The sequence below is a fragment of the Podarcis cretensis genome (genome assembly GCF_951804945.1).
Source record: "Podarcis cretensis genome assembly, chromosome: 2".
Classification (NCBI taxonomy): Eukaryota; Metazoa; Chordata; class Lepidosauria; order Squamata; family Lacertidae; genus Podarcis; species Podarcis cretensis.
The window spans coordinates 77,374,841-77,402,377 of NC_137171.1; the positions used below are offsets into that span (position 1 = coordinate 77,374,841).

At 43.2% G+C, this 27,537-nt stretch overlaps 1 protein-coding gene across 2 annotated transcripts in view; it reads left to right on the forward strand.

Moving 5' to 3' along the window:
- SHISA5 (shisa family member 5) overlaps window positions 1-27,326 on the forward strand; it is a 42,966-nt gene extending 15,640 nt beyond the window's left edge. The window contains exons 2-6 of one of the 2 annotated variants that reach the window (XM_079967349.1): window positions 1,921-2,083; window positions 4,487-4,558; window positions 23,643-23,758; window positions 24,506-24,727; window positions 26,090-27,326. In XM_079967349.1, coding sequence (XP_079823475.1) covers window positions 1,921-2,083; window positions 4,487-4,558; window positions 23,643-23,758; window positions 24,506-24,727; window positions 26,090-26,151 — 635 coding nt within the window. In that variant the 3' untranslated portion in view covers window positions 26,152-27,326. Of the gene's footprint in view, window positions 1-1,920; window positions 2,084-4,486; window positions 4,559-11,462; window positions 11,629-23,642; window positions 23,759-24,505; window positions 24,728-26,089 lie in introns of those variants that run through there. The other variant, XM_079967348.1, reaches the window with a different exon arrangement.
- The last annotated feature ends 211 nt before the right edge of the window (window positions 27,327-27,537 follow it).

Here is a 27,537-nt window from a genome sequence, read left to right on the forward strand (position 1 = left end):
TCACATTGTGGGATGGCCCTTGATCTATCTATCTTATTAGAAGCATAGGTTGCTTCTGCAGTATAGAGTTCCTTATACCAGCTAAGGCTTGTGGACCAGTGAACACCTTACCTGGACAGAGACAGCCTGGCCTCAATTAACCTTCTCAAGGTTAGACTAATGTAATGCACTCTGTTTGAGGTTGCTTTTGCAGATGGTTTGCAAAGTCCAGTTAGTGGATTACTCACTGGGGTTGGCTTCCCTGTCCATTTCCAGACCCAATTCAAAATTCTGGCTTTCACCTTGGTGGCAGCTGGCACTGTACATCAAGATGCAGATAGCCTTCTGTAGGTGCCCCTACCATCTGTGGTGAGTTTGGTAAGCCACCAGGAACTAGGGGACCTTTTCAGTGCTTGCATCCTAACTATGGAATGCTCACTTCAAGTTCAGAGCATTCTGCCTGGCACTTAACTTGTTGTTATGTTAGACATAGGACAGAACCTTTGAGATGAAATTTTAGACCTGTTTGTTGCTTTTCCCTGTCTTTTGAGATCTTGCTGCCTTTTAGGTTTTGTGCATTTTTAATAATTGTTTGGATCTGTTTTATTTGTAGTTTAATTCTGCCCTAGCAATTTATATTGAAGTGTGATATTAAAATAAATAAAATAAAATAGCTGTATTTTGTTGAGCTTTTCAGGCCAATATATTTTGGGACTATCAGCCTGATACCTTGGATACCCAGTTTAAAAACTGATGATATGTTGTTGTTTTTTAATTTTCAACTGATGTTTCAGATTAACAAAAATACTTGGATCCAGTGAGCAGACTCCCATTCTTGGGATGCTGTCACTGGCAGAAGAAGGTGAAGTGGTTTTTTGCAGAATCCTTCTTCCTGTTGGCCCTCCTGAAATGAGGTTGGACAGCCCTCCAGAACAGTGTGAGAGATGATGCAGGGGTGCACAGGAAAGGAGAAATCAATGATAGTTACATTCTTCCCCCACTCCCACTTATACCAATGGGAGTTTCCACTGGATTGAAAGCTGTTCAATGAGTGGAAGGAGCCCTTCCTTTTGTGGAAGAACAAGTCTGGATTCAAGCCAAAGACTTGTGATATCATGATTGCTCCTCCAGAAGAACAAACAGCTGCTTTGGAAAAATTATGGGGAGGAGAAAGGCAAGGTTGGATTAGCCATCTCCATTGACACCATTGTTCTCCAGTTCTGGAGCTCCATACAGCAATTTTTTAAAACAACAACCATGAGACCCCGATCACAGATCTCCCACATCATTTTTGTTTGTGCCCTTGACTCAAATTACAGCAGTAGCCTGGGAGATGCATCACACACAGAGAGAGAGTATGCGAGACAGAGACAGAGAGAATACTCAAGGGCTGTCTCAAACACCACACTTTAAGGGCAGAATATAAATGTTTAAGTAGTAAATAGTGGTTTTCTGCTCTAGCCGATAATCAAAGCAAGAGAAGGCTGAACTGGTGATGCAGGCAAGGACTATATTCAGAAGTTTCTTTTAACTGCCCAAACCAAGGAGGTGGTAGCAGCCATTTTTGGGCACCTAGCTGTTTATGCAGATAGCACTTCTTTTGTAACAGATTGTTTCTTTCACGATGGAGTGTAGAAAAATGTAAGCCATGTAAAACACACAACGCTTGGCAGCTCTCCTCCCCCATATACATTTCCCTCACGGGTTTTACTAGATGCTCATAAATACTACTTTCAATAACCTTTTCCTTCTGAATGAGATCATTCTCTTCCTTCCAATGATGTACTATTTAGGGTTACAATTAAGCAGGAGTCAGAAGCTTGTGCATGTTGGTATATAATTACCAGGAGATCCAAATAAAAAGAGGCTATGCTGATTTGTAATGAATTTGTTGTGGAACATGTGTAGCGCAATGACTTGTTTGTTTGACTTTATTTTCAGGTTTCTGTGAAGACTGCACAGAATACACCGATTTTAATGGAATTCTGGTATCAGCAATATCTTGTCCAGCATTCTGCTGTGGAACTTGCAACAACCGATATTGCTGCTCAGACGGCATGCTAAGATTGGTTAAATATGAGCAACTTGTATGTGATGCAGAAAGGTATGACTGGAGACTCAGCTCACTGTGAAAGTTTTGCTTGACACTTTGCAGATTAAATTGCTCATATTGACTTGGATGCCATAGTTAAAATTGAATTCCGTTGTGTGCCCATCATACCTGCGTTTTCTTTCCTTAAGGATAATTTTCAATTTTGTCGACAAAAATCTTTGGAAGTGTAAGATAGCCTTCATATCCTTACCTGTCTTGGTTTATAAAAGAGACCAGGTCTTGTGTGCCTACATGGGTCTTGAGGATTGAATTGCCTTCATACAGGGAAATGTGGTTCTACCCAAGTTTAAGATGGCTGTACTAAAGCTTTTTTTAAAAAAAAAATCCTCCCTTGACCCAACAATGTTAGATAATGATAGGCCAGTGTAAAATGCTCAGTCTTTGGAAAGCTGCTTGAGCACATTTCTGCCATTTCAGTATCTGAGGTTCTTGAATGAAATGGATTATGCAGTCGTATTTCATTCCGACTTCAGAATGGGGCCAAGAGGACTTGGGCTGCCTTATTTGACAATCTGTGCCAAAAGAATATATTTTTTGCCAGGGCGAGGTGGTGGTGGGGATAATGCATCCCTACCAGTTCTACTGGTCCTCAAAGCAGTTTTTTAAATTAAAAAAACCCATTATTGATAACCGTATATTTCTAGACCACCTGTCAGAGATAGCTCTTTGGGGCATCATTCTGCAATATGTCCTTTCTGGAAGGTCATCCGGGGTGGACTGCTGCTCAACATATTGGCCATTGCCCTATGGCAGCCTTCTCAGCCCAGGCAGCAATATATGGTGGTGGGTGGTGTGTTGAGAGACACATTCACCGGCCTCCTCCTTCTCAGGCAGACACAGAGTCTTCCTCCCAGTCCATTATCAGCCACGCACACTGCCACCCATGCACTCGCCCCCTGCCTTCTCAGCACACAGAAATGGAGAGGTTTAAACCTCCCTTCCCAGACCATGGGAGATCCCATCATGTGCCTCCTACTCTCCAGTTAATTGGTGCTGGGGACAAATAAAGGAGCCATGAGCTCCTCAGCTTTTCCCAGAACCGCTGAGCTACAGAAGGAAAAGCTGCAGAGTGGGATTCTAGTGACCCATTGCATGTCTCCCCGTTGCCTAGAAATCTGATTCTGGCAGTCTTGCTACTCTCAGGGTTTATAAATTGAAGCTTAATCCAGACAATAGGTTCTCTTTGTGGCAGGGTTAGCCTTTCCTGAGGCATGGTGGTTTCTGCCTGTTCCTGAAGGAGTAGCGCTCACTTTAAATTTTAAGGTTTGGAGTTTGAGGGGAGTCCTGGATGGACCTGACCTTGCTGTTGTGGCCAAGGGGGATTTGACCCAGTGCCAACTGCCTCCATTTCTGGTGAGGCCAGACCAAATCATAGTGACACATGCTTGGTTACAGCAAGACTGTAGGCTATTATACATGGCCTTTGAAGGTTCCATTTAGTTCAGAATGCAGCAACTCTGGTGCACACAGGAACAGAGCTTCATGCGTATATTGCGCCCATTTTAGAACTTTTGCATTGGTTATTACAAACACAGCTCCAGACATAATTCAAAATGTTAGTTATTACTTATAAATCCCTAAATGGCTTGGGTCCTGAAGTACTGTCTCCTCCCATGTAATTTCCCCACATGCTTAAGAACTGAGGAGAAGGATGCCCTTCCCTCTGTCGGGTTGCGGGTGACTGCTAGGTTGTTTGGAATGTGTGAGAGCCTTTTTTGTGGCTCTGTTTTGTGGGGACAGCTGCATACCAGCTGCATATTTCTCTCCTGTGGAAGGTTTGTTTGGCTTTCTCTCTTCTAATGTTCTACCACCAGATGAAGAATATTCTAATTAGGCAAACCTTTTATGGGCCTTTTAGTGTCTTACTGTGATGTTTTAGTTACCTGGCTTGCTGCTTGACTTACCGTGGTGTTGGGGGTTAGAGGTAAATGTAAACAATCTTGTTTTGTTTTGCATTTAGGCATAAAATTTAGTATACATGGGGTGCTTCAGCATTTAAAGGTGCATCTTAAACACAGTGGCTTGAATCCTAAGTGAATGGAAGGAGGTTTACAGGAAAAAGGTTATTTACTCAATATGGGGTTATTCCCATTCTCCCAGCAGTTCCCTGGGCCCAATTCCACTTTGCTCAGGAGGTCCCCTAACCATTCACAGGTGTTTGAGAGGCACTGGAGGGAGGAAAGGATTGGGAAACTTTCACTCATCTTAGGCTCCTGGCTAACTATCTCTATTTTCAATGGAAAAACTCCCCTTTGTGACTGAGAAGCACAGTTCTCCATGTATGACTTCCCTGCACTAGATATTAACGCCACGTGAATAACATTGTAAAGAATAGCTACATAGGATGAAATTATTGCTAAACATTAAAGTCTTACATTTGTTTTTATACTACAGGTCAGAATCAGAATCAGATAACGACTTTGAGATGTACAAATCGAACGACTTTGGCATCGACTCTCAACCCAGGTAAATAAGTGGTTTTATGTACACACATTTAACTAACGTAATATCTGTGATACATGCAATTGTATGTATTCTTATCATTCTTTTCTTTGGTGATCACTCGTAGCCAAGTAAGATTGTCTTCCATAAACATGGTTTTAACAATGAGTCGATAAGTGATTGTGGAGGCCAATTCTGGATCCACACGTCCTTCCACAGTGGGGACATTGGTTTCCAGGTTGATCATGGCGTGGATTTGCCAAATCTACAAAATTCTTATCATATGTTACACTAGAAAGCCCTGCTTCATGGCATATGTAAAAAGCTGTGTTCACATGGTGCATGTTTATGGAGTTTCAATATACCTGTAGCCACAATTAGAAATCTTAAGACTACTTGTTGTGGAATACTCTCTTTAAATTCATGTAGCATGATGCTGGTATAAGTTGGTGGTCATGAACTCTCAGATTCATGTAAATGACAGTCTTGTGATTTAATGAACCAGTTTTGTGTTGGCATTTGTCTACCAAGCCCTTAGACTCTTCTGATATACAGTGGTACCTCAGGTTAAGTACTTAATTCATTCTGGAGGTCTGTTCTTCACCTGAAGCACCACTTTAGCTAATGGGGCCTCCTGCTGCTGCCGCGCCGCCGGAGCACGATTTCTGTTCTCATCCTGAAGCAAAGTTCTTAACCTGAAGCACTATTTCTGGGTTAGCGGAGTCTGTAACCTGAAGCGTATGTTAACCTGAAGCGTATGTAACCCGAGGTACCACTGTATTGCGAAGTGTCATAACTACTCTTCAATGTTGTCTTTTTCTGTTGAAGGTGAAAACTAAATCCTGGAGTGGGGAAAATCCTTATAATAAGTGACATTTCATGCTGAGAAGCAAACTTTCTACAAGCCGTAACTATTTCTTGTTGGGTGTTAGTTTCATGCTTTCAAGAACAACAAAGTGGCAATTTCCACCCATATTAAAATGAACATATGAAATCGGTTCATTGGATGAATGTTTTGAGTAGTGATGGATGACTGAACTACTGGTTAGCAAATAGGGAAGCTCACAAACACCTACGGCAGAATGCAATCTTCGTTTTGCATGGGGGTTAAGTTCAGGACTCACACGTGCATCAGCAGGGCCCATGTAAAGTGTTCCGCCCCGCCCCCATTCCACCCCTTGAGTGACATTTTATTGTCACTTCTGGGTTTGGCACCATGCACATGTACGCAGTCGGACGTGCGTCCATTGGTCAATGCCTGTAGTAATCTTTGATCTAATTTAGATAAAGCATAAAGCACATTCCTCGTTGTAAACTCCTCATGTAGGCATTTGGGAGCAAGTGATCCTCCACAGCTGTTCTGAGGAGGCGATGCTTATTAATACCCACAGAAGGGGGAGGCCCCACCACTGTGTGTGCCTTGTGGTATCTCACCCCCACATTGCCAAATGCATGTTGCTCAAATGTCTTGAGCTTTCATTCAATCCCATTGGGAGGAGAAGGAACCTGCAGTGATTGTGAGAGGAGGTGCCCCTTTATCCTTGGGGGCTGCATATGGTGACAGCTTGTTCTTACTCCCTGCATCTGATCTGTGACCTTGCAAGGCAAAAATGACTGTGAGCTGTGGCATTGGTTGGAGTGGAGTGCCTGGCCTTTGGCAGCAGAGAGCTTACCTGCATGTTGAGAGAAGCACTTCTCCTTTGTGGGGGACTCTACATCCTGCTGTGGAGGGTGCAAGGGAGAAGAGGGCCAGAGCAGGATAGTTCAGCTAGGGCACAGTAGGCGTAAGGCGATACAGAGGCAGGTGTGGCACTTGGGCATGAACAGCATGTGTTTTCCCTTCCCTTGCTTACCTGCATGGTATGCTCTGTCCCGGTACCCTCATTTGTTGGACTGGAGTGTGATGTTGGCTGGCTGCTTGTGCCTGGGGTCCCAACATGAAGTAGCTGTTCAGGCTTTGGGACAAGAAATGACAGTTATGTGCTCATGCTCCCTTGTGTTCCGTATGGCCTGCCAATTTGCGTAAGGTGCTTCCTTTGTGAGGATACTGTCATTTCCCCTTCTCCCTCACCTCACAACATGAATGAGTCCAGAGAGAGATACGATCCCACACTGAACACCTTGTTATCTGAATAGTGGTCTCCCTGTGTGTGTTTTACTGCATATACTGGTGGTGTGCTATGATCAGGTACTGATTCAGTCATAGCAACATGTCCAGGGTAGACATCAGGGTGGGGGTGACTCTCTTGAATTTTGTTCAAGTTCCTCTGGAGGGAAATTTCCTGGGTAAAATTGGTGGCATTAATGCTTCTGAATATGAGTTGCCAGAAACCACAGGAGGGAGAGAGTGCTTTTGTGCTTGAATCCTGCTTGCTGGTTTTCTAAAGGCAATTGTTCAGCCACTGTAAGTTCAAGATGCTGGGATAGAAGGGCCATTGGTCTGATCTAGCAACTTCTTCTTGTGTTATTAATTAAAATGTACAGGTATATTTTATTATCAGCCTTTTCATAATATTCCAAAACAGGATAAAAAAATTATCTTTGTAAATCTGTTTGTAAGTTTCATTGGTGCTATTATAGACTCTGCTATCTTTTTATTCTAATCTAGGCTTAGGGGTGCTTTTTTTCTTCTCCCGGGATTTTCTTCTTCCAGGAAAATTTCCTGTAAATTTACAGATATAATCCATGGTGGTATTTTGGCCCATAACCATTTCCGTTTTAGTCAGCAGTATTGTTCCTTGTTTTGCTTTGTTTTGTTTTGTTCTGTTTTGTTTTATTATTATTATTATTCTGTTAAATTATTATATAGTTTGTATTTTGCCTTTTAAGGGGGAGGGTCATGGCTGCCTGGGAGTGGGCCTCAGCCAATAGATTGGGTGGGGCAGGTTCCACAGGGAGAGATGTATTGGGACACCCGATCTCAGTGATCACGGGCAGGAGGAGGAGTTATGCTAAGACCAGACCATGTCATTACCGAGGAGGCAGGTTTAGTCGTTGTTTGAGGACTATCCCTGCCTCCAGGTCTGGTCCTGACCGGAAGGATACAGTAATCAGCAAGGGAAACCCACATGACCTGAAAGTGTTGCTGTGCAATGCCAGGTCAATGATGAATAAAACCACTGCCATCCACGACCTGATTGTGGATGGAGGATTTGACCTGGCATGTGTGACAGAGACCTGGTTGGATGAGGCAGATGGGCCTGTCCTTGCCGCTGCTTGCCCACCAGGTTTCTCTTACGCACAGCAACCCAGGTCATGTGGGCGGGGAGGGGGGGTTGCAGCGATTTTTAGGAAGTCATTAGTTTGCACCAGGCGTCCTATTGGGAAGACCCAGTTTTGGCCTCCATGGGGCTGTCCCTGAATAAGTCTGGCCCAACTCATAGCCACGGACATGCCTTAGACTTGGTGTTTACCTCTACGGATTTTGGTGATCTGACATTAACTAAAAGCGAAACAAAAGAAGTGCCATGGTCAGATCACTTCCTGGTGCAACTGGACTTCTCCGCAACCCTTCCCCTCCGCAGGGAGGTGGGACCGATTCGGATGGTCCGCCCCCGCCACTTAATGGATCCAATTGGCTTCCAGAGAGTGGTAGGGGATGCTTTATCCCAAGCTGATGGCCTTTCAGCTGATTCCCTGGTGGCACGCTGGAATGCGGAGTTAACCAGGGCTATTGACTGTCTGGCTCCGAAGCGCCCTCTCCGATTGCATGGAGCCCGGACAGCCCCGTGGTTCTCCCCGGAGCTGAGGGTGATGAAACAATCGTTGAGACGGCTAGAGCGCCGGTGGCGGAAAACTCATTCTGAATCAGACCGGACACGGGTTAGAGCTCAACGTCGAGCCTACCAAGTGGCAATGGCGACGGCGAAGAGGGCCTTCTTCGCCGCCTCCATTGCATCTGCAGAAAACAGCAGCAGGAGACTTTTTCAGGTGGTTCGCAGTTTATCGGAACCACCTGTACCACCGGGGCCTGGTAGGGACCCCAAGATCTCCTGCAATGCTTTTGCAAAGTTTTTTGCAGATAAAATCGCTCAGATTCAGAAGGAAGTAGACTCCACAGTGGGAGCAGGGCCAGGGCGGGAGAGTGCTAGAGTTCTGTCTGGTCCTGTTATATGGGATCAATTCCAATCTGTTACCTCCGAGGATGTGGACAGGCTGCTTGGACGAGTGAAACCGACCACCTGTCTTCTTGATCCTTGCCCATCCTGGCTGATAAAAGCGAGCCGGGAAGGGCTGGGCGATGGGCTTTGCGGGGTGGTGAATGCTTCCCTCTGTGAGGGAGCCTTCCCAGACCCGCTGAAAGAGGCGGTCATTAAACCGCTTCTTAAAAAAACATCTTTAGACCCGGCCAATTTGGCCAACTATCGCCCAGTCTCAAATCTTCCATTCTTGGGCAAGGTGATTGAGCGGGTGGTTGCTGAACAACTCCAAGCACGCCTGGAGGAAACGGACCATTTGGATCCCTTCCAATCGGGATTCAGGCCTCACCATGGGACTGAAACTGCCTTGGTCGCGCTGGTTGATGATCTCCGGCGGGCTAGGGACAAAGGTGAGAGCTGTTTCCTAGTTCTGCTGGATCTCTCAGCGGCCTTTGACACCATCGACCATAACATCCTTCTGGACCGTCTAGAGGGGCTGGGAGCTGGGGGCACTGTTATACAGTGGTTCCGCTCCTTCCTCCTGGGCCGTGTTCAGAAAGTGGTGGTGGGGGATGAGTGTTCAGACCCTTGGGCCCTCACTTGTGGGGTACCTCAGGGTTCCGTCCTCTCCCCCATGCTTTTTAACATCTATATGAAGCCGCTGGGAGAGATCATCAGGGGGTTTGGACTGGGTGTTCATCAGTATGCAGATGACACCCAGCTCTACCTCTCCTTTAAATCAGAACCAGTGAAGGCGGTGAAGGTCCTGTGTGAGTGCCTGGAGGCGGTTGGAGGTTGGATGGCGGCTAACAGATTGAGGTTGAATCCTGACAAGACAGAGGTACTGTTTTTGGGGGACAGGAGGCGGGCAGGTGTGGAGGATTCCCTGGTCCTGAATGGGGTAACTGTGCCCCTGAAGGACCAGGTACGCAGCCTGGGAGTCATTTTGGACTCACAGCTGTCCATGGAGGCGCAGGTTAACTCTGTGTCCAGGGCAGCTGTCTACCAGCTCCACCTGGTACGCAGGCTAAGACCCTACCTTCCCGCGGACTGTCTTGCCAGAGTGGTGCATGCTCTGGTTATCTCACGCTTGGACTACTGCAACGCGCTCTACGTGGGGCTACCTTTGAAGGTGACCCGGAAACTGCAATTAATCCAGAATGCGGCAGCTAGACTGGTGACTGGGAGTGGCCGCCGGGACCACATAACACCGGTTCTGAGAGATCTGCACTGGCTCCCAGTACGTTTCCGAGCACGATTCAAAGTGTTGGTGCTGACCTTTAAAGCCCTAAACGGCCTCGGTCCTGTATACCTGAAGGAGCATCTCCACCCCCATCGTTCAGCCCGGACACTGAGATCCAGCGCCGAGGGCCTTCTGGCGGTTCCCTCATTGCGAGAAGTGAGGCTACAGGGAACCAGGCAGAGGGCCTTCTCGGTAGTGGCGCCCGACCTGTGGAACGCCCTCCCATCAGATGTCAAAGAGATAAAGAATTACCTGACATTCAGAAGACATCTTAAGGCAGCCTTGTTCAGGGAAGTTTTTAATATGTAATGCTGTATTGTTTTTAACACTGATTGGGAGCCACCCAGAGTGGCTGGGGAAACTCAGCCAGATGGGCGGGGTATAAATAATAAATTATTATTATTATTATTATGTTAGCTCTTGTTGGAGCTTGTTTACCCAATACAAAGATCCCAACTTTCTTATCCAATTCCATGATTATTAAGGACATTTTGCCAATTAAGCCTTTGTCTTGATCTGATATTAGTAAGATTTCGAATGCTGTATTTCCTTAATAAGCATGATAACGTCTCTGTTACTTGAAAATATTGTTATAGTTGTGGTTGAAAGTCAGTCATCAGATTAATAACTTCCATATAGAATTTAATCTCTTGCCTGGTTAGTTAGTTAGTTAGTTAGTTAGTTAGTTAGTTAGTTATTTATTTATTTATTTATTTATTTATTTATTTATTTATTTATTTTAAAGCCAGTTCTGCTTGGGACCATGGTGACACTTCCAGTTTTAGTTTTTATTTTTAGTAATCAGTCACCTTAATGCAGGCATGGCCAAACTTGGCCCTTCAGATGTTTTGGGACTACAACTCCCATCATCCCTAGCTAACAGGACCAGTGGTCAGGGATGTTGGGAATTGTAGTCCCAAAACATCTGGAGGGCCGAGTTTGGCCATGCCTGCCTTAATGATATATGTATTTTTATTTTTAAAACGGCATTTTTTTTAACATTGTATACCACCCTGATAATAGATGCTATGGTGGTATAGAAATACTTTTATAAATTAAATCAATAAATATAACATTTATTTATATATCATAGGATTTCTTTCCACCCTTCACCATTAGGTCCAAAGGCAGATTACAACAGTATAATCATATAATTTTAAAATTAGATAAAGTAAAGTTAATAATACAGTAATGCAATTTAAACATTGCATTGTGTGTAATCTCAAAGACTAGGGTAAAGAGGGGTGTCTTCGGCATCTAATAGCATCTGTAGAGTAAATAGGCTAGATGTAGCTTTTTTGGGGATGGAATTTCACAATCTGAGGGCAGGCACAGAGAATATGGCAACATTTTAGAATTGCTGGATTTCCATTTATACAAAAAGCTTGAGCAGAATGCATTGAAGCCATTGGGCAGTTTAGGATGACTCAGTTGTGCCTTATATTATTCTGTGGTTCAGGGTGAAAAGCAACACTCTGTACCTTTAAGAAGGCTTTTTTGAACAAAAGTAGGTGTGACCAAGGAAGCCTGCTATGCTTTCCTGCTGATGTCACTGACAAGGAAACTGCACATATCCACCAGGCTTCAGTACATCTGCAAGAAAGCAGCCAGTTTCGTTTATGAGTGAAAAGAAACTAGAGGACGAGAGAGAGAGAGAGAGAGAGAGAGAGAAAGAATTTGGGTTAAAAGCCTTTGCTGAGAACAAAAATGGGGTAAGCGTTGCTTGTTCTGTCTGCAAGCATGTTAAAAATGGGCAAACATTGGGGATAGCCTACATAGCTTTAGATTATGTAATTGCAAGAATGTACAGGGATGGTGCCTATCAATTAATCCTTCTTATTTAAGGTTTTAGCCAGTCATATGTAAAAGCAAGTAACTTCATGGGAGCAGTGCGGTATGTACATTAACTTCCAAAAGAGATAATTTCAACCTGTGTAATTCTTATTCTTATCCATTGAGCATGTAAGGCAGATGTATTAACTGAACGGAAACAATGAATCACCCCTTAGCAGCTTGTTGCTTCCCCTTTTCTCAAAAAAAAATCCGTTTGGAATTGATTTTACTAAAGCTGTCATGGAACTTTTCACTGATGCTGATTCAGTTCACTGAAATGAAGCAATGTTTAAATAAAAAAGAAAATGTGTTTTTAATCCTTCATGCAGGAAGTCGTTTCTGCTTTACTGTTCAAATATTACAGCTTTTGAACTATTTTACTTAAATAAAACTGAAATGTTTTGAATGGCAAAACCATTTAACTTTGTGGTAGTAATGAATCTAAGCAGAGAAGCATTTATATATGTTTAGATACGCAATGAAGCAGGTTAATAAACACGGATTCCATCATCTTAAAAGGAATTGTAGCAATAATAAATTTATTCTTGTTGTTAATAGTAAATAAATTTGGGGGCTACACTGAGTTATCTGAAAGGTTTTGAATGGCAAAGTGTGGGGGCCTGCAGTAGAAACTTTTTAGTGGTAGCTCCAAAACTGTGGATTGATTTCCTTGCTGAGGGGCATACAGTATTGCCAAAACATTATAGTCTTTCAGGGGGCAAGTCTTTCAGGCTTTTGGAGGTGAGAAGGTGTAGTTAATTGAGGTCAGCCTATGGTACCTGTTGTTACCTTAACATTGTTTTTGGTTTTCCTTTATTGTTATTATTTATTATTTTCGTAACTTACAAGAAGAGTCTCAAAGTTACATGCAGCAAATTAAAAGTGCAATAAAAACAGCAAAGCCGTGCATGGTGCTAAAAGTGGCCATCCACAAATCACCAGGAAAACTAGGAAAATATCCCACGCAACCAAAAGATGAACATCAAGAACACGCCTGAAAATCAAACCATGCCAAGGTCCAAATTCCCCAAGAGAATAGGATGGTCTTTGTCTGGCACCTACAAGCTGACAGTGTTGGTGCCACATGAGCCTCCCTGGGTTCTCAAAGCCATCTGGGGCTCAAGTTTCTTGCAGCAAGTAAAAACTGACTCTCACCACCACCACCACCACTTCCTGTATTATACCAAAAGTGGGGAAAGACAATTTTTTGTTCCACTGTGTGTTGCTGCTGCATTTAATTTAGTGTTTAAATGGGCTTTAGAAATAAATATTGGCGTGTGTTCAGCATTTTGTACACTGCCCTATGATTGTATGGTGGTGAAGGTGGCGCAGAAATAGTTTAAAAAAGTAAATAATTTTGATGGGATAAATAGCGCCATTGCAGTTATTTCCTGCTTGTGGGCAGTTATTTCCCAGTGGGCATCTGATTAGGAACAGAATAGGCCTTTGGTCTAAGCCAGCAGTGCTCTTCTTAGGTTCTAAAGTCCCAGCCTCCATTCCTTAAACCTTGTTCTTTTCTTAAACAAAAAATGTGCATTACATTTATATTGCAATAGTTTGTAGGAAGGCATCCTAAGAGTCGAATTATATGTTCCATGTTAATGAATTTAATGACATAAATCAAATAGCAGCTGGAGGAGCAGAGGACAAAGGGTGAAGAAGGAGATGTTAAGTGGCGGGGGCCTTCTTCCCATCCTTCGGACCCCCTGGGAAACTCAACAAACCTCCTGCACCTGGAACTGGGTGTTGAGAGTGCAGTTGATTGCTCATAAAAAGCAAGTCTAGAGTGAGAGACTAGGGTGATGTCCACTGTTTCCAGGACCTCTTCCCATTTTGAGACTTCTGTGGGTGAGCTGAGAGTTTGTTTGGACCCTGGGTGTGAACCCAGAGGCTGAAAGAAGGAAGGAAGGAAGGAAGGAAGGAAGGAAGGAAGGAAGGAAGGAAGGAAGGGGAATGAATTGAGATAGCTAGATGATTGATAGATATTGCTATTAATGTAACATTTTTATATGTAGGTGTGTATTTGTGTAATGTTTTGTTTTAAGTTGTCTGTTGTTCCTTTAGTTTTCTGTATGCTGCTTAAAGATATTTTAAATATATGAAGCGGTATAAAAATTTTAAAAATCAAATAAAAAGTATGCAGATATTTTTGTAATGGAGAGACTGCCGGCAAGCTAATATTACATGTGACTGCATTGCAACATACAGCATGGTTCACAGGACGCTTCCAAATGGTATTATTGCCAATTAAAACTTGGATTGAGAGTGCTGATCATCTGCAAAAAACCACTGTGGGCACTGGACACAACCCAGCCTCTGGGTTCTGCATGCAAAAGGCAGTGTATGAACACCTGTGTGCATGAGTGGAACTAGCATGTGGTAACATCAGAGCCCACTTTTGGTCTCCAAAAATGAGTACATTCATGGAGCCCCTCCACTGCAATATATACCAAACCAGGTACATAGCACCAGAGCAGGCCAAGGCACTGCTATATCACAGGACCTCCATGCTATGTCCCCTAGTAAGGAATCTTGCACCTAGGTTATCCTTTGCACACAAATTATGTCAGCTTTAAGTGCATAGTGGTGGGAAAGGGAGCAGGTGGGAGCCCACAAACTCTTATCAGAGTTTTTGCAGGACCAGGTGCCTTTGGGTCTATGAGCTCTAAGCACGTGGTAATCTTGTGCAGGGCGTGAGAAATGCATTTGCTGAAGGATTTCCTTCCCATCATGCTGCAGAGCTGCACCATGCCCTGTAATTGAAAAATATCCCAGTAGCTGCCCTGTAACTATTCTGGAAGTCACCCAGAGTGGCTGGAGCAACCCAGTCAGGTGTGTGGGGTACAAATAAAAAAATAGGGTTGTTGTTGTTCTGCTGTAATATATATTACTATTACAGCACATTTTGTAATAAAACTCAATTCTTACATAAGTCTGTACTATTGTAAATTAAAGTAGGCCACTATATTGCATAGGCTACCTAGAGAGTTAATAGCTTGACTAGTGAGGGCTCACGTTTTGTGGAAAGATAGCCAAACTCCCTCCAGTTGTTGCAGCGCGCCCCTACCCCTCTTTATTCAGAAGTCCCATTGATTTAAATAAGGCTTTCAAATTAGTGTGCTCAGGAGTGCTGTCCAAGGAATACGTGGCTGTTTTCTGATGCCCAGGATCCAAAGTTCAAATTGCTAAACTATGCATGGAACATGCATAGCTTGAGGCTCCTAGCATTACAGGTGCATTTTAAAAAGATTATCCAGTTGTTCTGCAATTGATATAAAAGTGTACAGAATGACAGTTCTGGCTTACTCCCAGTTAAGTGGGGTTAGGATTGCAGCCATAGTCATTTGCATTTTAGAGTCAGGCTTTAGAAAGCTGCCTTTAAACCAGTCATACTGTCCATCCATGTAGCTCACCATTGTTTGAACTGACTTTCAGGGGCTCTCCATTTCCCCCCAGACAGAAATCTCTCTCACCTCTACCTGGAGGAGGAGGAGGTGGGTCTTACATTATGGGGTTCAGCACAAACTGTTGACTTCTCTCCTGGTGGTGGGTGGGTTGCTAAGGTAACATGTTGCCAGAGTTGCAACTAGTGGTTGGCGAAACTGCCCTCCGGGGCACAAAAATCACATATCAGACTATGGAGTGTGTGATGCATGTGTGTGTGGCGATGCACTGCTGCTGTTGTGGCAAGATCAAACATGGTAGAAACTCCCTGTCCTTCTCGCACAGCAGCACAAAGGTGATTGTTACCTTGGGGGGGGGGTGCGCGTGCCCATACAGTTTTTGCCAGGGAGGCCAATACAGTTCCTTGCCAACAGCACAAGGGACTCCAAGTCTGCTTCTGAACATTGCAGCTGCTGGATTCAGGTAAAACAATCTGGAGAGACCAGGGAATTATGTTAGAATGTTGTTTATTGATTATAGCTCGGCTTTTAATACCATCCTTCCGGACATTATTATCAAAAAGCTGATGGACCTTTCATCTACCATCTGTGATTGGATTAAAGACTTTCTGAGGGATCAGACACAAACAGTGAGGATTGGGCCTGTTACATCTACCTCCCTGAAGCTCAGCGCTGGCACCCCACAGGGATGTGTGCTGAGTCCCTACCTGTAGTCGTCGTACAGTGGTACCTCTAGATACAAACGGGATCCGTTCCGGAGCTCTGTTCACATCTAGAAGTAAATGTAAGTAGCAACGGCACGTCTGCACATGCACGCGTCGCTTTTCGCTGCTTCTGCGCATGCGCGGGACATCATTTTTAGTGTCTGCACATGCGCAAGCGGTGAAACCCGGCAGCAACGCATTCCATTACTTCCGGGTTGCCGAGGAGCACAACTCGAACGCGCTCAACTCGAAGCGCTTTCAACCCGAGGTATGACTGTATACATATGACTGTATTTCATCTGATCCATCCACTGTAATTGTTAAGTTTGCAGATGATACTACCATAATGTGTCTAATTACAGGTGGATATGAATCAGCATACAGGGCGGAGGTTCAAAACGTATCTACATGGTGCTTAGAGAATAACTTGCACCTAAATATTAGCAAGACAAAGGAGATGATGCTGGACTTTCGGAGGAAGAGAGGGGAACTAGCCCTGTTGTATATCAGGGGGGGTTGTGTGGAGAGTCTCTTCCTTTAAATTCCTGGAAGTTTACCTTAGTGAAGACCTCACTTGGAAAAACAATATAACTCAGGTGGTTAGGAAGGCCCAACAGAGACTCCATTTTCTCAGGGTCTTGCGAAAGAACAATGTTAAACAATTGATGACCTCCTTCTACCAGTCCACAATAGAAAGTGTCCTCTCATATTGTATCACAGTGTGGTACGTTGGCTTGACAGCCACAGACAGAAAGTCTTTACAGAGGGTGCTGAACACAGCTCATGATATCATGGGCTGTCCCCTGAGCCTGCTAGATGACATCGCAAGGGATCGTTCCCTAGGAGAGCGAGAATTTTTTCAGGGACGATTCAAACCCTGGCCAGCACCTCTTTAATCTTCTACCCTCGGGCAGGAGATATAGAAGTATAATCAGTCATACCAACGGGCTAAAAAACAGTTTCTATTCGTGGGCTGTTAGGCTGCCGAACGGAAAATAATACAGTGGTGCCTCGCAAGACGAAAAGAATCCGTTCCGCGAGTCTCTTCGTCTAGCGGTTTTTTCGTCTTGCGAAGCAAGCCCATTGACGGCTTAGCGGATTAGCGCTATTAGCGGTTTAGCGGCTTTTAGCGGGTTAGCGGATAAGCGGCTTAGCGGATTAGAAAAAGGGGGGGGAGGAAAAAAACCCACAGGAACTCGCAAGACATTTTCGTCTTGCGAAGCAAGCCCATAGGAAATTCGTTTTGCGAAGCACCTCCAAAACGGAAAACTCTTTCGTCTAGCGAGTTTTCCGTCTTGCGAGGCATTCGTCTTGCGGGGCACCACTGTATAGTGCAACTGACTTTCAGAGTTGGTATGTTGTGTGACAAGCACACAGAGTGCAATGAGATTGAGTGTTTGTGGGGGGGGGGGAGGCTCAGTTAAACATAAATAATTAAACATAAATAATTCACTATCATTGTCAAATGCATCTCATTTGTTTAAAAAACACCTAACTTAATGGGTCTGATTCTCAATTCAAAACTAGTAAAATTATTTTCCCATGTACGCGTTACGTAATGGCAATCTGTTGCTCTGTGGGGGGGGGTATTAAGATATGTCATAAACACCTTTCTGCACAATCCTAATTAAACTTATTCCTGGGAACCGCTACATCCAGTGATGTTCCAGGAAGTACTGCAGAATATCAACAAGCAATTCACCAAGTCAGGAATAGATTCAGCCTTTAATACTGAATAGAATGCAACTGTATGGCCAGAGGATATCAGTCCAGATCGCTTTCTACTGATGCTATAAAGAATAAAATGATCACGTGCAACTATTTAGTATCCACAAATGGTAACTGTGGCTTCATGGACATTACCCATCTTTACTTTATTTAGTTTAGTTATCTGCCCACAGGGCTTGCCCAGCAGTGCAAGCACCTCATGCAGAAGCTTAGGGTAGCAAATTTGGACGGCTCAGAAAGGCAACACTAGACTATATTCTGGGACAGAACAACACCAAAGACCAAGAGCAAGGCAGTATGGGAGAAACTGAGCGCACAGGCAGCCACTGGGGAAATAATTTTTGGTTTGTGTCCAAAGTGCATGGGAGAGGGGCAAGGAATGCATGCTACTAAAGCAGAAAGCAAGGGAGAGTGGGAAAGAGTTCTCCTTATTGTGTACAAAGGAAAAGGAGTGTTCAAAGCATTTCGCTTCAGCTGTGTGATCCCATTAATTATCAGCACTGCCTTCCCACCCACACCAGCTGAAGCAAAATTCTTTTTTTAAAAAAACCTGCACGTTTGATGCAAAGACACCTTTAAGTACTCATGATTATTTGATATGTTTTGTATAAATATGAACCTTGTATTCCACTATGGAATATGTTTTATGCTTTTTAAAAAAGCTTATTAGGACCATTATTTTATTGTCTTGTATTTATTACTCCTCTTGCATTTATTTATTTATTTATTTGCCTACCTTGATGTTTTGTTTATTTATTATGTTTTTAAAGAAAAAATGGATGTTAAATAAAGGCTGGACATGGCCTTAACCAAAAAAAAAAAAAAAAAAAGGTATTTTCATGTTTGCATGGTTTGGCCTGAAGCTTCACTCTCTTAGGCCTCAGATGGGGGTTTACCCAATCCTATTAACTAGAGATGCTTGGTATTAAGCCTTGACAAAATATGTACTTCACCATTCAGCTGTAGCTTCTCCTTATATAAAGTCTGGTTATAAGTTGCTGAGACTGACCTGATTTACTGACCAGAGTCATGCTGTCCTCCAGCATGTTCTGCAAATTGGTTTGTGCAGCCTCTTCTCTTCCTTTGCAATGGGTTATAACAGCAGCAGAGGACAGTTGCTTTTTCCTGTTCACCATACCCTAAGAATAAATCCCCAGATCCTAGACTTCTTCCTCAGGCTCTTTAAGGAGCTTGTGCAGCAAAGAGAGAATCAAACTGAAAAGCCTGCTCTCCAATGAGACTGAGTATACCTGATGAGCTTCCAGAAAGAAAACAACAGAGTGGGTACACTAATATCATCAGAGACAAGGGAGAAACAGGTTCTTGAAAAACTGTCTATTAAAAAATGGTGGCGTTTTTCTGAGAATCCATTTCTTCCTTCTCTGTATGAGCTTTCAGAACTCACCACCGAAGAGCAATTACCTGGCTCCCCTAATTATATGATTTGAATTTTCAAAAGTATTGAAATATTGTGACATATACATATGAGTACATGTTTTTTTGGAAACATGAACCCACCCTGAAATCTTCATATGCCATTCTGGGGAGGGGGCGCCCCACTGGTTGAGATGTTATATGCATTGTCAACTCGACATCTAGCGTGTGGCCCCTGTAAGAGAAGCAGCTATGATCCAGGAGGTCAGTTCCTAAACTACTGACTCAGCGCTGTTGCCTGGCTGGAGAGGTCAGCTTGTGCAAGCTCCCAGGCTTTATCAGAAATGATGTTTGTTTGACCACTAACTCTGCTTGTAGCTGAAGACAATAAACACCCAACCTCATTTCCTGCCACTGTCTCTTCCACCTGGGGACAACTTTCCTCAGCTTGAACAAAACAACCACAACCACATCCCTTCTTTCCCCTCACAGTTTTAATAACCGTGCTGCTGCCTAGAGATAGAGTGGGTGGGTGGCAGTCTGCTGTTGGTGATGTTGGCTAATGACCGTCTGGTACAGTGGTCTCATTGAACCTAAGATCTAAGTATCATATGCATGCATAAGAAATACACCTATATATTCTCTGGCTCCTCATCAGATCATATAATTTTTTCACCTTTTAGAAATAACATCTATCTATTCTGACCAAGTTGCCTCATCTAGAGTTCTATGATGATGATGATGATGATGATGGTGATGGTGATGGCAGTTTGGGGCAGGGGCCATCTGGCAATGTTGCATACTTGATGGGTGGTAGTAGATTAAAGAACCACTGCATTAGCCTCTAAAATCAGCACCCAAAAGTGAAGAAAGACCTGATTCAGCTTGCACTACAATCGCTGTTACAAGGACTGTGTTTAAGATGGGCTCCAATAAGTGTGATTCTCCCTCCCTGCCCTTCGTTGCACAAGACATTTCATTTTGTGGCGGTGTTGCCAATTCACGGAAGAGTCTATATTGTGCTGCAGCACTTGGCTGCTCATATACAGTCAATTGTGTCTAATTTTGCATAACACCAGTAAGCTCTTGCTTTTCACATTTAAGGAAAGGAACACTCAATGAATGCAAGCTGTGGGTGTTTCTCTCCACCCCTATTTTGGTATGAGCTTCAGGAATTAGTCAGTACAGTACTGAAGTTGTCAGATGGCTTGCTGCTGCAGTCTCAAAGATATACTAGCTTGCACTTCGTAAAATATTATGGGTGTGCCTTCAGTTTTCTCATCATGCAGTGGAAAGATTATCACTGTAGCTGACAATAATGTAGTTTACCCACCAGTATATTAAACCTAAGTGCATTGGCTGAATGTTGTTGAACACAAACATTTTTTTAGCCTGACTGGCCTGATGTTTGGCAGAAGCATGGAGCAGAATATAAACATGCAACTGAAGATGTAGTATCACTGTGAAATCCTTAAATGCTTTATTTTGTTTCATTGTGGCCATTTTGTTTCCACCTCATTGGAGCTTTTTTATTGTTGTTGGATTCATTTTAAAGAATAGAAAGAAGTTTAAAATGGAGGTTTGATATGTAAAACTCTTATCATGGATTCTTCTTAATGTGGGGGAAATGTAATTTTTTTGCCCTTATGAGTAAAAAAATGATTTGAATGTGCCTGGACAATTCCTGCTAAAATAACTAAAGCCAGAGATAATCTGGCTGGACTGAAATAATTGGTCCCACAAGTGGAAGTTGGCACAACTGGACTTTACCCTCCTCTCCTCCCCCCCTATGTGTCCCCTAGATTGGCTCAGGTGGGTCAGGATAATGCCCAGAATAGTACTTGGGAGAAGGAGAGGGGAGATTATTTCATCAAGCAAGCAGAAATGCTTTTGCTGATGAAGCTATCATGATATCACTATGTTGAAACCCTTCCCTAGTGGTTACAGTTAGGCCTTGGTGTGCTCCTTCCCCTAACCAATAAATACAAAACCCAGAATAATTTGTGCAAAACAGTCAACACTAAAAAACAAATATTCACAAATTAAATTATGAAAAGTTGCTCAATGCACATGATTTATGAAGGCTGCTTGGTTGCTGAAGGTGGCCCAATTTGGATTTTGCCTGGTGCAGCTTCTCTTTTCATCTGAATCTCTCCTCAAGATCAACTTATTTTATTATTCTCTACCGTAACCTTTAACCCAAGGGTGAGGAACTTTCCCCTCCTGTCAGTGTCATCATTTCCTCACTGGTTACAAAAAGGTGGTGATAAAAGTGGAATAAAGACCACACACTCCTTCAAGTTTAGCTGTGGTATGCCTCTGATTAGAATTCCTAATAGTGTGCAATTCTACTCAGATGAAAGCTTTACGGGGTTTTATGAAGTTAGTCTCAAATAACTACAGAGGATTTTTGTAATAAAAAAATACAACAGCCAGTACAGCTACTGTTCTGGAAAGCAAATTAAAATAATTACTTTCTGACTTCAGGATGCTACACACCCACACACATATGGCAGAAGCCTACTAATTTTTTTCTTGGACAGGTGGGTAAAATACTTCTTTTCTCCAAGCCATACAAACAGGAGGAGAAGTAAAAAAGGGGAAAAAAGAAATCAGTTTATCTGTCACAAGAGACTAGGGCACTGTGGGACTTGACATCTTTCCGCAGGGCCTACAAGACAGAGCTGTTCCACCAGGCCTTTGGCCAAGGCACAGCCTGACCCCCTCCTTTGGTAATTCTTCACAGAACCCTAGCCCAATGGTTGCCATCAATTTGATTTGAACTGATTTTAGAATGAATTGATTTTAGAATGCTGTATTATTTTACTGTTATTAGCCGCTCAGAGCCCAGCTTCGGCCGGGTAGGGTGGGATATAAATAAATTGTTGTTGTTGTTGTTGTTGTTAAAATGAAATTGTTCTGAAATGTCATATACTGAGGGAAGGAGCACTTTGAAAAACCACAAAAAAAGGAAAGGAACTGGAAGGGGGGAAATGGATGGGATGGAGGAATGGGAAAGCTTCCAGAGCAGTGTTAGAAACTGAGGTACGTTTAGGCACACTTTTTTATAACAAGAATACAAAGTGAAAATGAATGAACTGCAGCGAAAATATTAAGTTCATTTTTCACATGGTCTAGTCCTTCCCCTGCCCACCCCCCTAATATTCTTTAGAGGGTCTCTTCTCCAGTCTTCAGAGAGTAACTGGAAATGAGGAGGCAGAAAAAGATCCTTCTTTCCTTCCACTCTGCAGTTTTAATCAGAACTGCACCCAGAGCTCAGAAACTGCTCACGCTAATGAAATACCCTATCACAAAATGTGCCTAGAACAATGGGAGTTTCAAACACTGTTCAGGTGGTTACAGATAGGTAGCCGTGTTGGTCTGCTATAGTCAAAACAAAAAAAATCCTTCCAGTAGCACCTTAAAGACCAACTAAGTCAGTTCTTGGTATGAGCTTTCGTGTGCATGCACACTATCTGAAGAAGTGTGCATGCACACGAAAGCTCATACCAAGAACTGACTTAGTTGGTCTTTAAGGTGCTACTGGAAGGAATTCTTTTGTTTTGTTCAGGTGGTGTCAAGGGCTACATAAAAGGAGACCAGGGGCCACCTACCCACCTGCATTGTAGTCTTTCCCCATCCCTGAATTGCCCTTCTACTGTGGATTGTAAGACCTCTGGGCAGGAACCATGTTACCTTAGTGTGCTCAGCACACTATCAGTACTGAACAAATGCCAAACAGTGGTGGTCTTGTGGCCTGGTCTAATGATCACCCTATGCATAGTAGGTCCAGCACAGAAAAGGAGCAGAGCTAAAGATTTGTTCTTGGCAAGTCTAGGTTAATGCATACTGCTATAGATTGATGACATTTGGAAGCCAAGTGACTTGCGCACACAGGGACGGTCACCTTGATGACATACATGTAGCCATGTGCATGCCAGTGTGACCAAGCACCCCAACACAGTGTGTTCCTACTCATCCACTCATCAATAATAATAATAATAATAATAATAATAATAATAATAATAATTTATTTATACCCCGCCCATCTGGCTGGGTTTCCCCAGCCACTCTAGGCGGCTTCCAACAAAAGATTAAAAATACATTAAAACCCCAGTCATTAAAAACTTCCCTAAACAGGGCTGCCTTCAGATGTCTTCTAAATGTCAGATAGTTGTTTATTTCCTTGACATCTGACGGGAGGGTGTTCCACAGGGCAGACGCCACTACTGAGAAGGCCCTCTGCCTGTAGCCTCTCAGTGAGGGAACCGCCAGAAGGCCCTCCGCGCTGGACCTCAGTGTCCGGGTTGAATGATGGGGTGGAGATGCTCCTTCAGGTATACTGATTCACCTGATGCATCTATATATGCCTCTCTGCTGTTTTTTCTTTCTTCAGTATGACTATGCCTCTTTGTGAAAGAACGCTTCTAGAGCATACTACTGAATTTTTAATCCTCATTTTTTTATTTGACATAATCCATATGATAAACCTCTAAGGGAAATTGCTTGTTTGCACACTGAATGTTATTTTTATGCATTTTTTTCTAAATATAACAAATTAGATCAAATATTTGATGAACAAAGGATAACTGTGTGATTTATCAGTGTTTTCAGTTATAACTGAAGATTGCCTCCTGTTTTGATAGACACCTTAGTTTTCAAATGTGTCTTTTCCTCTTACAGCGGGACTGTCATAGCTATTGGTGTTTCCATATTCGTACTGTTTGTGGTGACCATCATTTTCTGCTTCACCTGTTCATGTTGCTGCCTGTATAAAGCATGCCGAAGACAACCACGGCGTAAGCATGGTTTATTTTTTACCTTCTCTTAGTAAAGAAAGGAAGAAGGCTGTTTTAACAAGAAATTATTCATGACTCATAAACTTTTTTTAAAAAAATAGTGCTGTCTAGTGCCATGTGTAATTTTGGGATGTAGCTGCAGAAAACAATTCATGTTATTTAGACACACCTGAGATCAAGAGCCAGTTTACCTCAGCAGCATTTTGGACTTGATGCCAACAAACACTTATGGTAGGAATTGTCTAAATATCTGAACAACCAAATAGCCATGATTTTGTAAAGTGAATCAAATATGCAGGTTGAGTTCAGCTAAACTGTAGTATGTTCAGAACATATTTTGCAAGCGCAACTGTACTTCCTCTCCCCTCCCCTCCTGTCAAATCTGCTCTGGGGTTTCCTCAACCCCTGGAGCAGATTTGGGGTGGTGCAGGGCAGGGAATGCAAAAGGAGGATAAGTTCTGATGTGCTTGCAGATGTCATTCCACATGCCCAGTGACTTAGCGGGATTCAACCCTGTGTCGTGTCTGTTTGCGTCTCTTAGGAGGACTAAGAAATTCGTGTGTGAGGGGAGGGTGAGCTTCATCGCTGTTCACCTCAGGAATGTAGTCGGAATAGCTTTAGAATGCAGTTGGTGGCAGTTGAGTTTACAAAAAATGAAAAAACAGGGAGCAAAGGGATTGTTTAGAAATATAATCATCTTCCTTCATGTGCTGATTGCTTCCTTGGCACACTTCCCATGTCTTACAGCTATCGTGACCACAACTACAGCCACAACTCTGGTGCAGGTGCCATATCCTCAGCAGCCTGGGATGCCACCACAAGGTTACCCTGCAGGGATGTATCAAGGATATAATCCTCTGCCAGTGCAACCGCAGCAGGGGATGCCAGCAGCACCCTACCCAACACAGTACCCTCCACCTTACCCCACACAGCCTGCAGGACCACCACCCTACCATGAAACCATGGCAGGTAAGCAGAGAATCTGTTGAGAAGAACGGGGTGCTTTGTCTTGCACCCCCAGCTGCAGGAGCTGGGGTGTCTGTGGGTGTTTTTATCTGGAGTCTTGAAGTGGAGCAAATACAAGGTTTCTGAGAGGACATGAACCATTAATATGCTCATTCTACTTCTTAGCTTATTTTTTCTAGTTCTTTGCTATTTCATCAAGGTTTCCACCAACCAAGTTCTCATTCCATGCTCCCAAGATTTCTTGACACGAGGACAACAACGTGCCCCTTGTTGTGCTATTTAATATCTGAGATTGGTGATCCTTGGTTGGGGCTTGTATATTTACTGTATTATCCTTTTGTGTGGCGAGGGGGCAGGGGGCAGGCAATTATATTAGATTCTCTGCTGACTTCTATAAAAAGTGATCTTTATTACTGCATAACCTTTCCTGGCATTATATTACACCAAATTTCCTGGTGGTGGTGACCTCTGAGCAAACTTAGGAACCTAACTAAAGCACGTTTCTGTACCATTAAACTGCCCAGTTTGTCAGTTTTTGCCTGTTGTACTGGTGGTATCAAATATACTGGCATAAAGCCGTACTGGAGCAACTGTGGCCAGTGGCGGAGGAAGGGGAGCGCGAGGGATGTGGTCCGCCCCGGGTGTCATCACCGAGGGGTGTGTGTGACAAAAAGAGTGTTTTAAAAAAAATAAAAAATGGGCTCACAAAACTTTTTAGGGGTGACATGGTGGCTTAGGCGCCTGCAGGTAGTTGTGTCTGCTTACTGCCTCTCCCTCAGCCTCCCTACAGCTGAGGGGGAGGCGGCAGAGAGGCTGCAAGCATTGGAGAGGCTCGCCCCGCCACCACGGGTAGATCGCCCCACCCCACGAGTGGCTCATCCCACCCCCAGCTGCAGGACACGCCCCATCATCAGGCACCCAAGCAACTAGCTACGCCACTGACTGTGGCATCCCTGAGTCTGCTATGCCAGTCTGCTATGCTGGCATCTTAGTCATTCCGCAGCAGCAGGGCCCAAATGTACAATCCTGTCCTCACTTTATAGATTGGTCAGGAATCTAATCACACTGAGCAGTATACCTGTACAGACACTCAGCTTTGGGTTACCCTTAAAAGCATGTAAGGACAGAGTCAGTTTTGTCATAAGAGACCCCTGCTTGAACTTCCATTCTTTTTAAGAGATATGTTCTCCTTTAAAGGAAAAGAACTTTTAAAAGCTACAATCTGCTTTGAAGATTTTACTGATGAGGCTGAAAGTCCTTCTGGAGCTCACAGAGCAGTAGATTCTCTGAGGGTGCTCGTAATTAGCCCAGGAAAAAGCATAGTATTTATAAAATATATCTTTAAAATGTTGTCTTGTTTTACAGCTGGAGCTGCTGCAGTTCAGCCACCTTATAACCCAGCATACATGGATCCTCCGAAGCATTAACTTCAAATGGATTTACTGCTCTGTATCTGCGCAGAAGCCTTTTCAAACAGAATCTATATTGTGGCATACTTTCTAAAAATACTACTCTGATGCAGGTGGGGTAGAAACCCTGACAGTGTTTGTTTGCTTTTTAATGCCTTGAGCACCACAAGAAAAAAAAGATCTATCACCTGGATTTGTTTTCCTATATCTCAATTTAAATTGTTGATAGTGTCTTAAAAAGACAACTTCAGAGTAGGAGTCATGGATATGCCATACAATAATTTGATGTCTAGTGAAATGGAGTCGTTGATAAGACGAGTAGCAACAAGTGTCTGCTACCATGATTTTGCCAGTAATTGTTAATGCTTATAAAACGAGAGGTGTACCTCAACAAAATCAGTGTAAAACTGGATATACTTTTTCCAGTTAACTATTGCAAATAAGATCTAATGAAAAGAAGTAAGAGAAATAGTACTGAGTAGAATGTTTTGGTTTATTGGCAAGAAATAGTGTGAGTTGTTAAAGAAAACTTTTCTGTATTTGGGCAGCAATTGCATAGTCATTTGCTTCATTATACTTTCACAGTTTTAATTTCAAGCATGTCAGTTTCATAGGTAACTTTCCTTTGTCTAATATTCCAGTTTCTTCTTTCCTCAAAACAACAACAACAACCAAAAGTACTGTACCACTGCATGAACGTGGTTGAATGAGATCATTAATCATCTTAACATGTCAGACCTGCAGAACAATGTTAGGCTTAGTAGGCTTAGTAGAAGGGCTGGATATAAATACATAAATATTGTATTCTCCTGTTCTGATTCTAATGTTCCTGTTGAGAGTGCCAGCCAAACATGCCTTCCTCCGTGTATAAGGAAGCTTAGGCATTCCACCCTGCCTCTCCTTTTCATTATTTTTCCTGTCTGGCAGTTCAACATTCCATGGGTACCGAGCATGCTCATAAGGAAACCCCTACAGCATCAGACCAAAGACTTGTCTAGCACAGCATTTTGTTTTCTGTAGCCAACCAAATGCCTATGGGAAGCCCACAAGCCACAGTAGTATTCTCCCACTCATGATAGTGCAGGAACTGGTATTCTGAGGTATACTGTCTCTGATGCTGGAGGTAATATAGCCAACATGGCTAGTTGCCTGTTATTTTCTCTATAAATCTTTCTAATGCCCCTTCAGAACCATTTATTTTCTTTATTTGAAGCTGCTTAACAGTGTAGTACTCTCCATACATACTTGGAAGTAAGTGTCCTGGAGAGCAATGGGCTTTTTACTCCAAGGTAGTATATGATTGCACCTTAAATAGACTAACAGAAATTTGCTTCCAGCTCTTGATGGGTTTCTGTGCCTGCCTGCATCTATCCATGTACCAAAACCATCAGAAACCACTGTCAG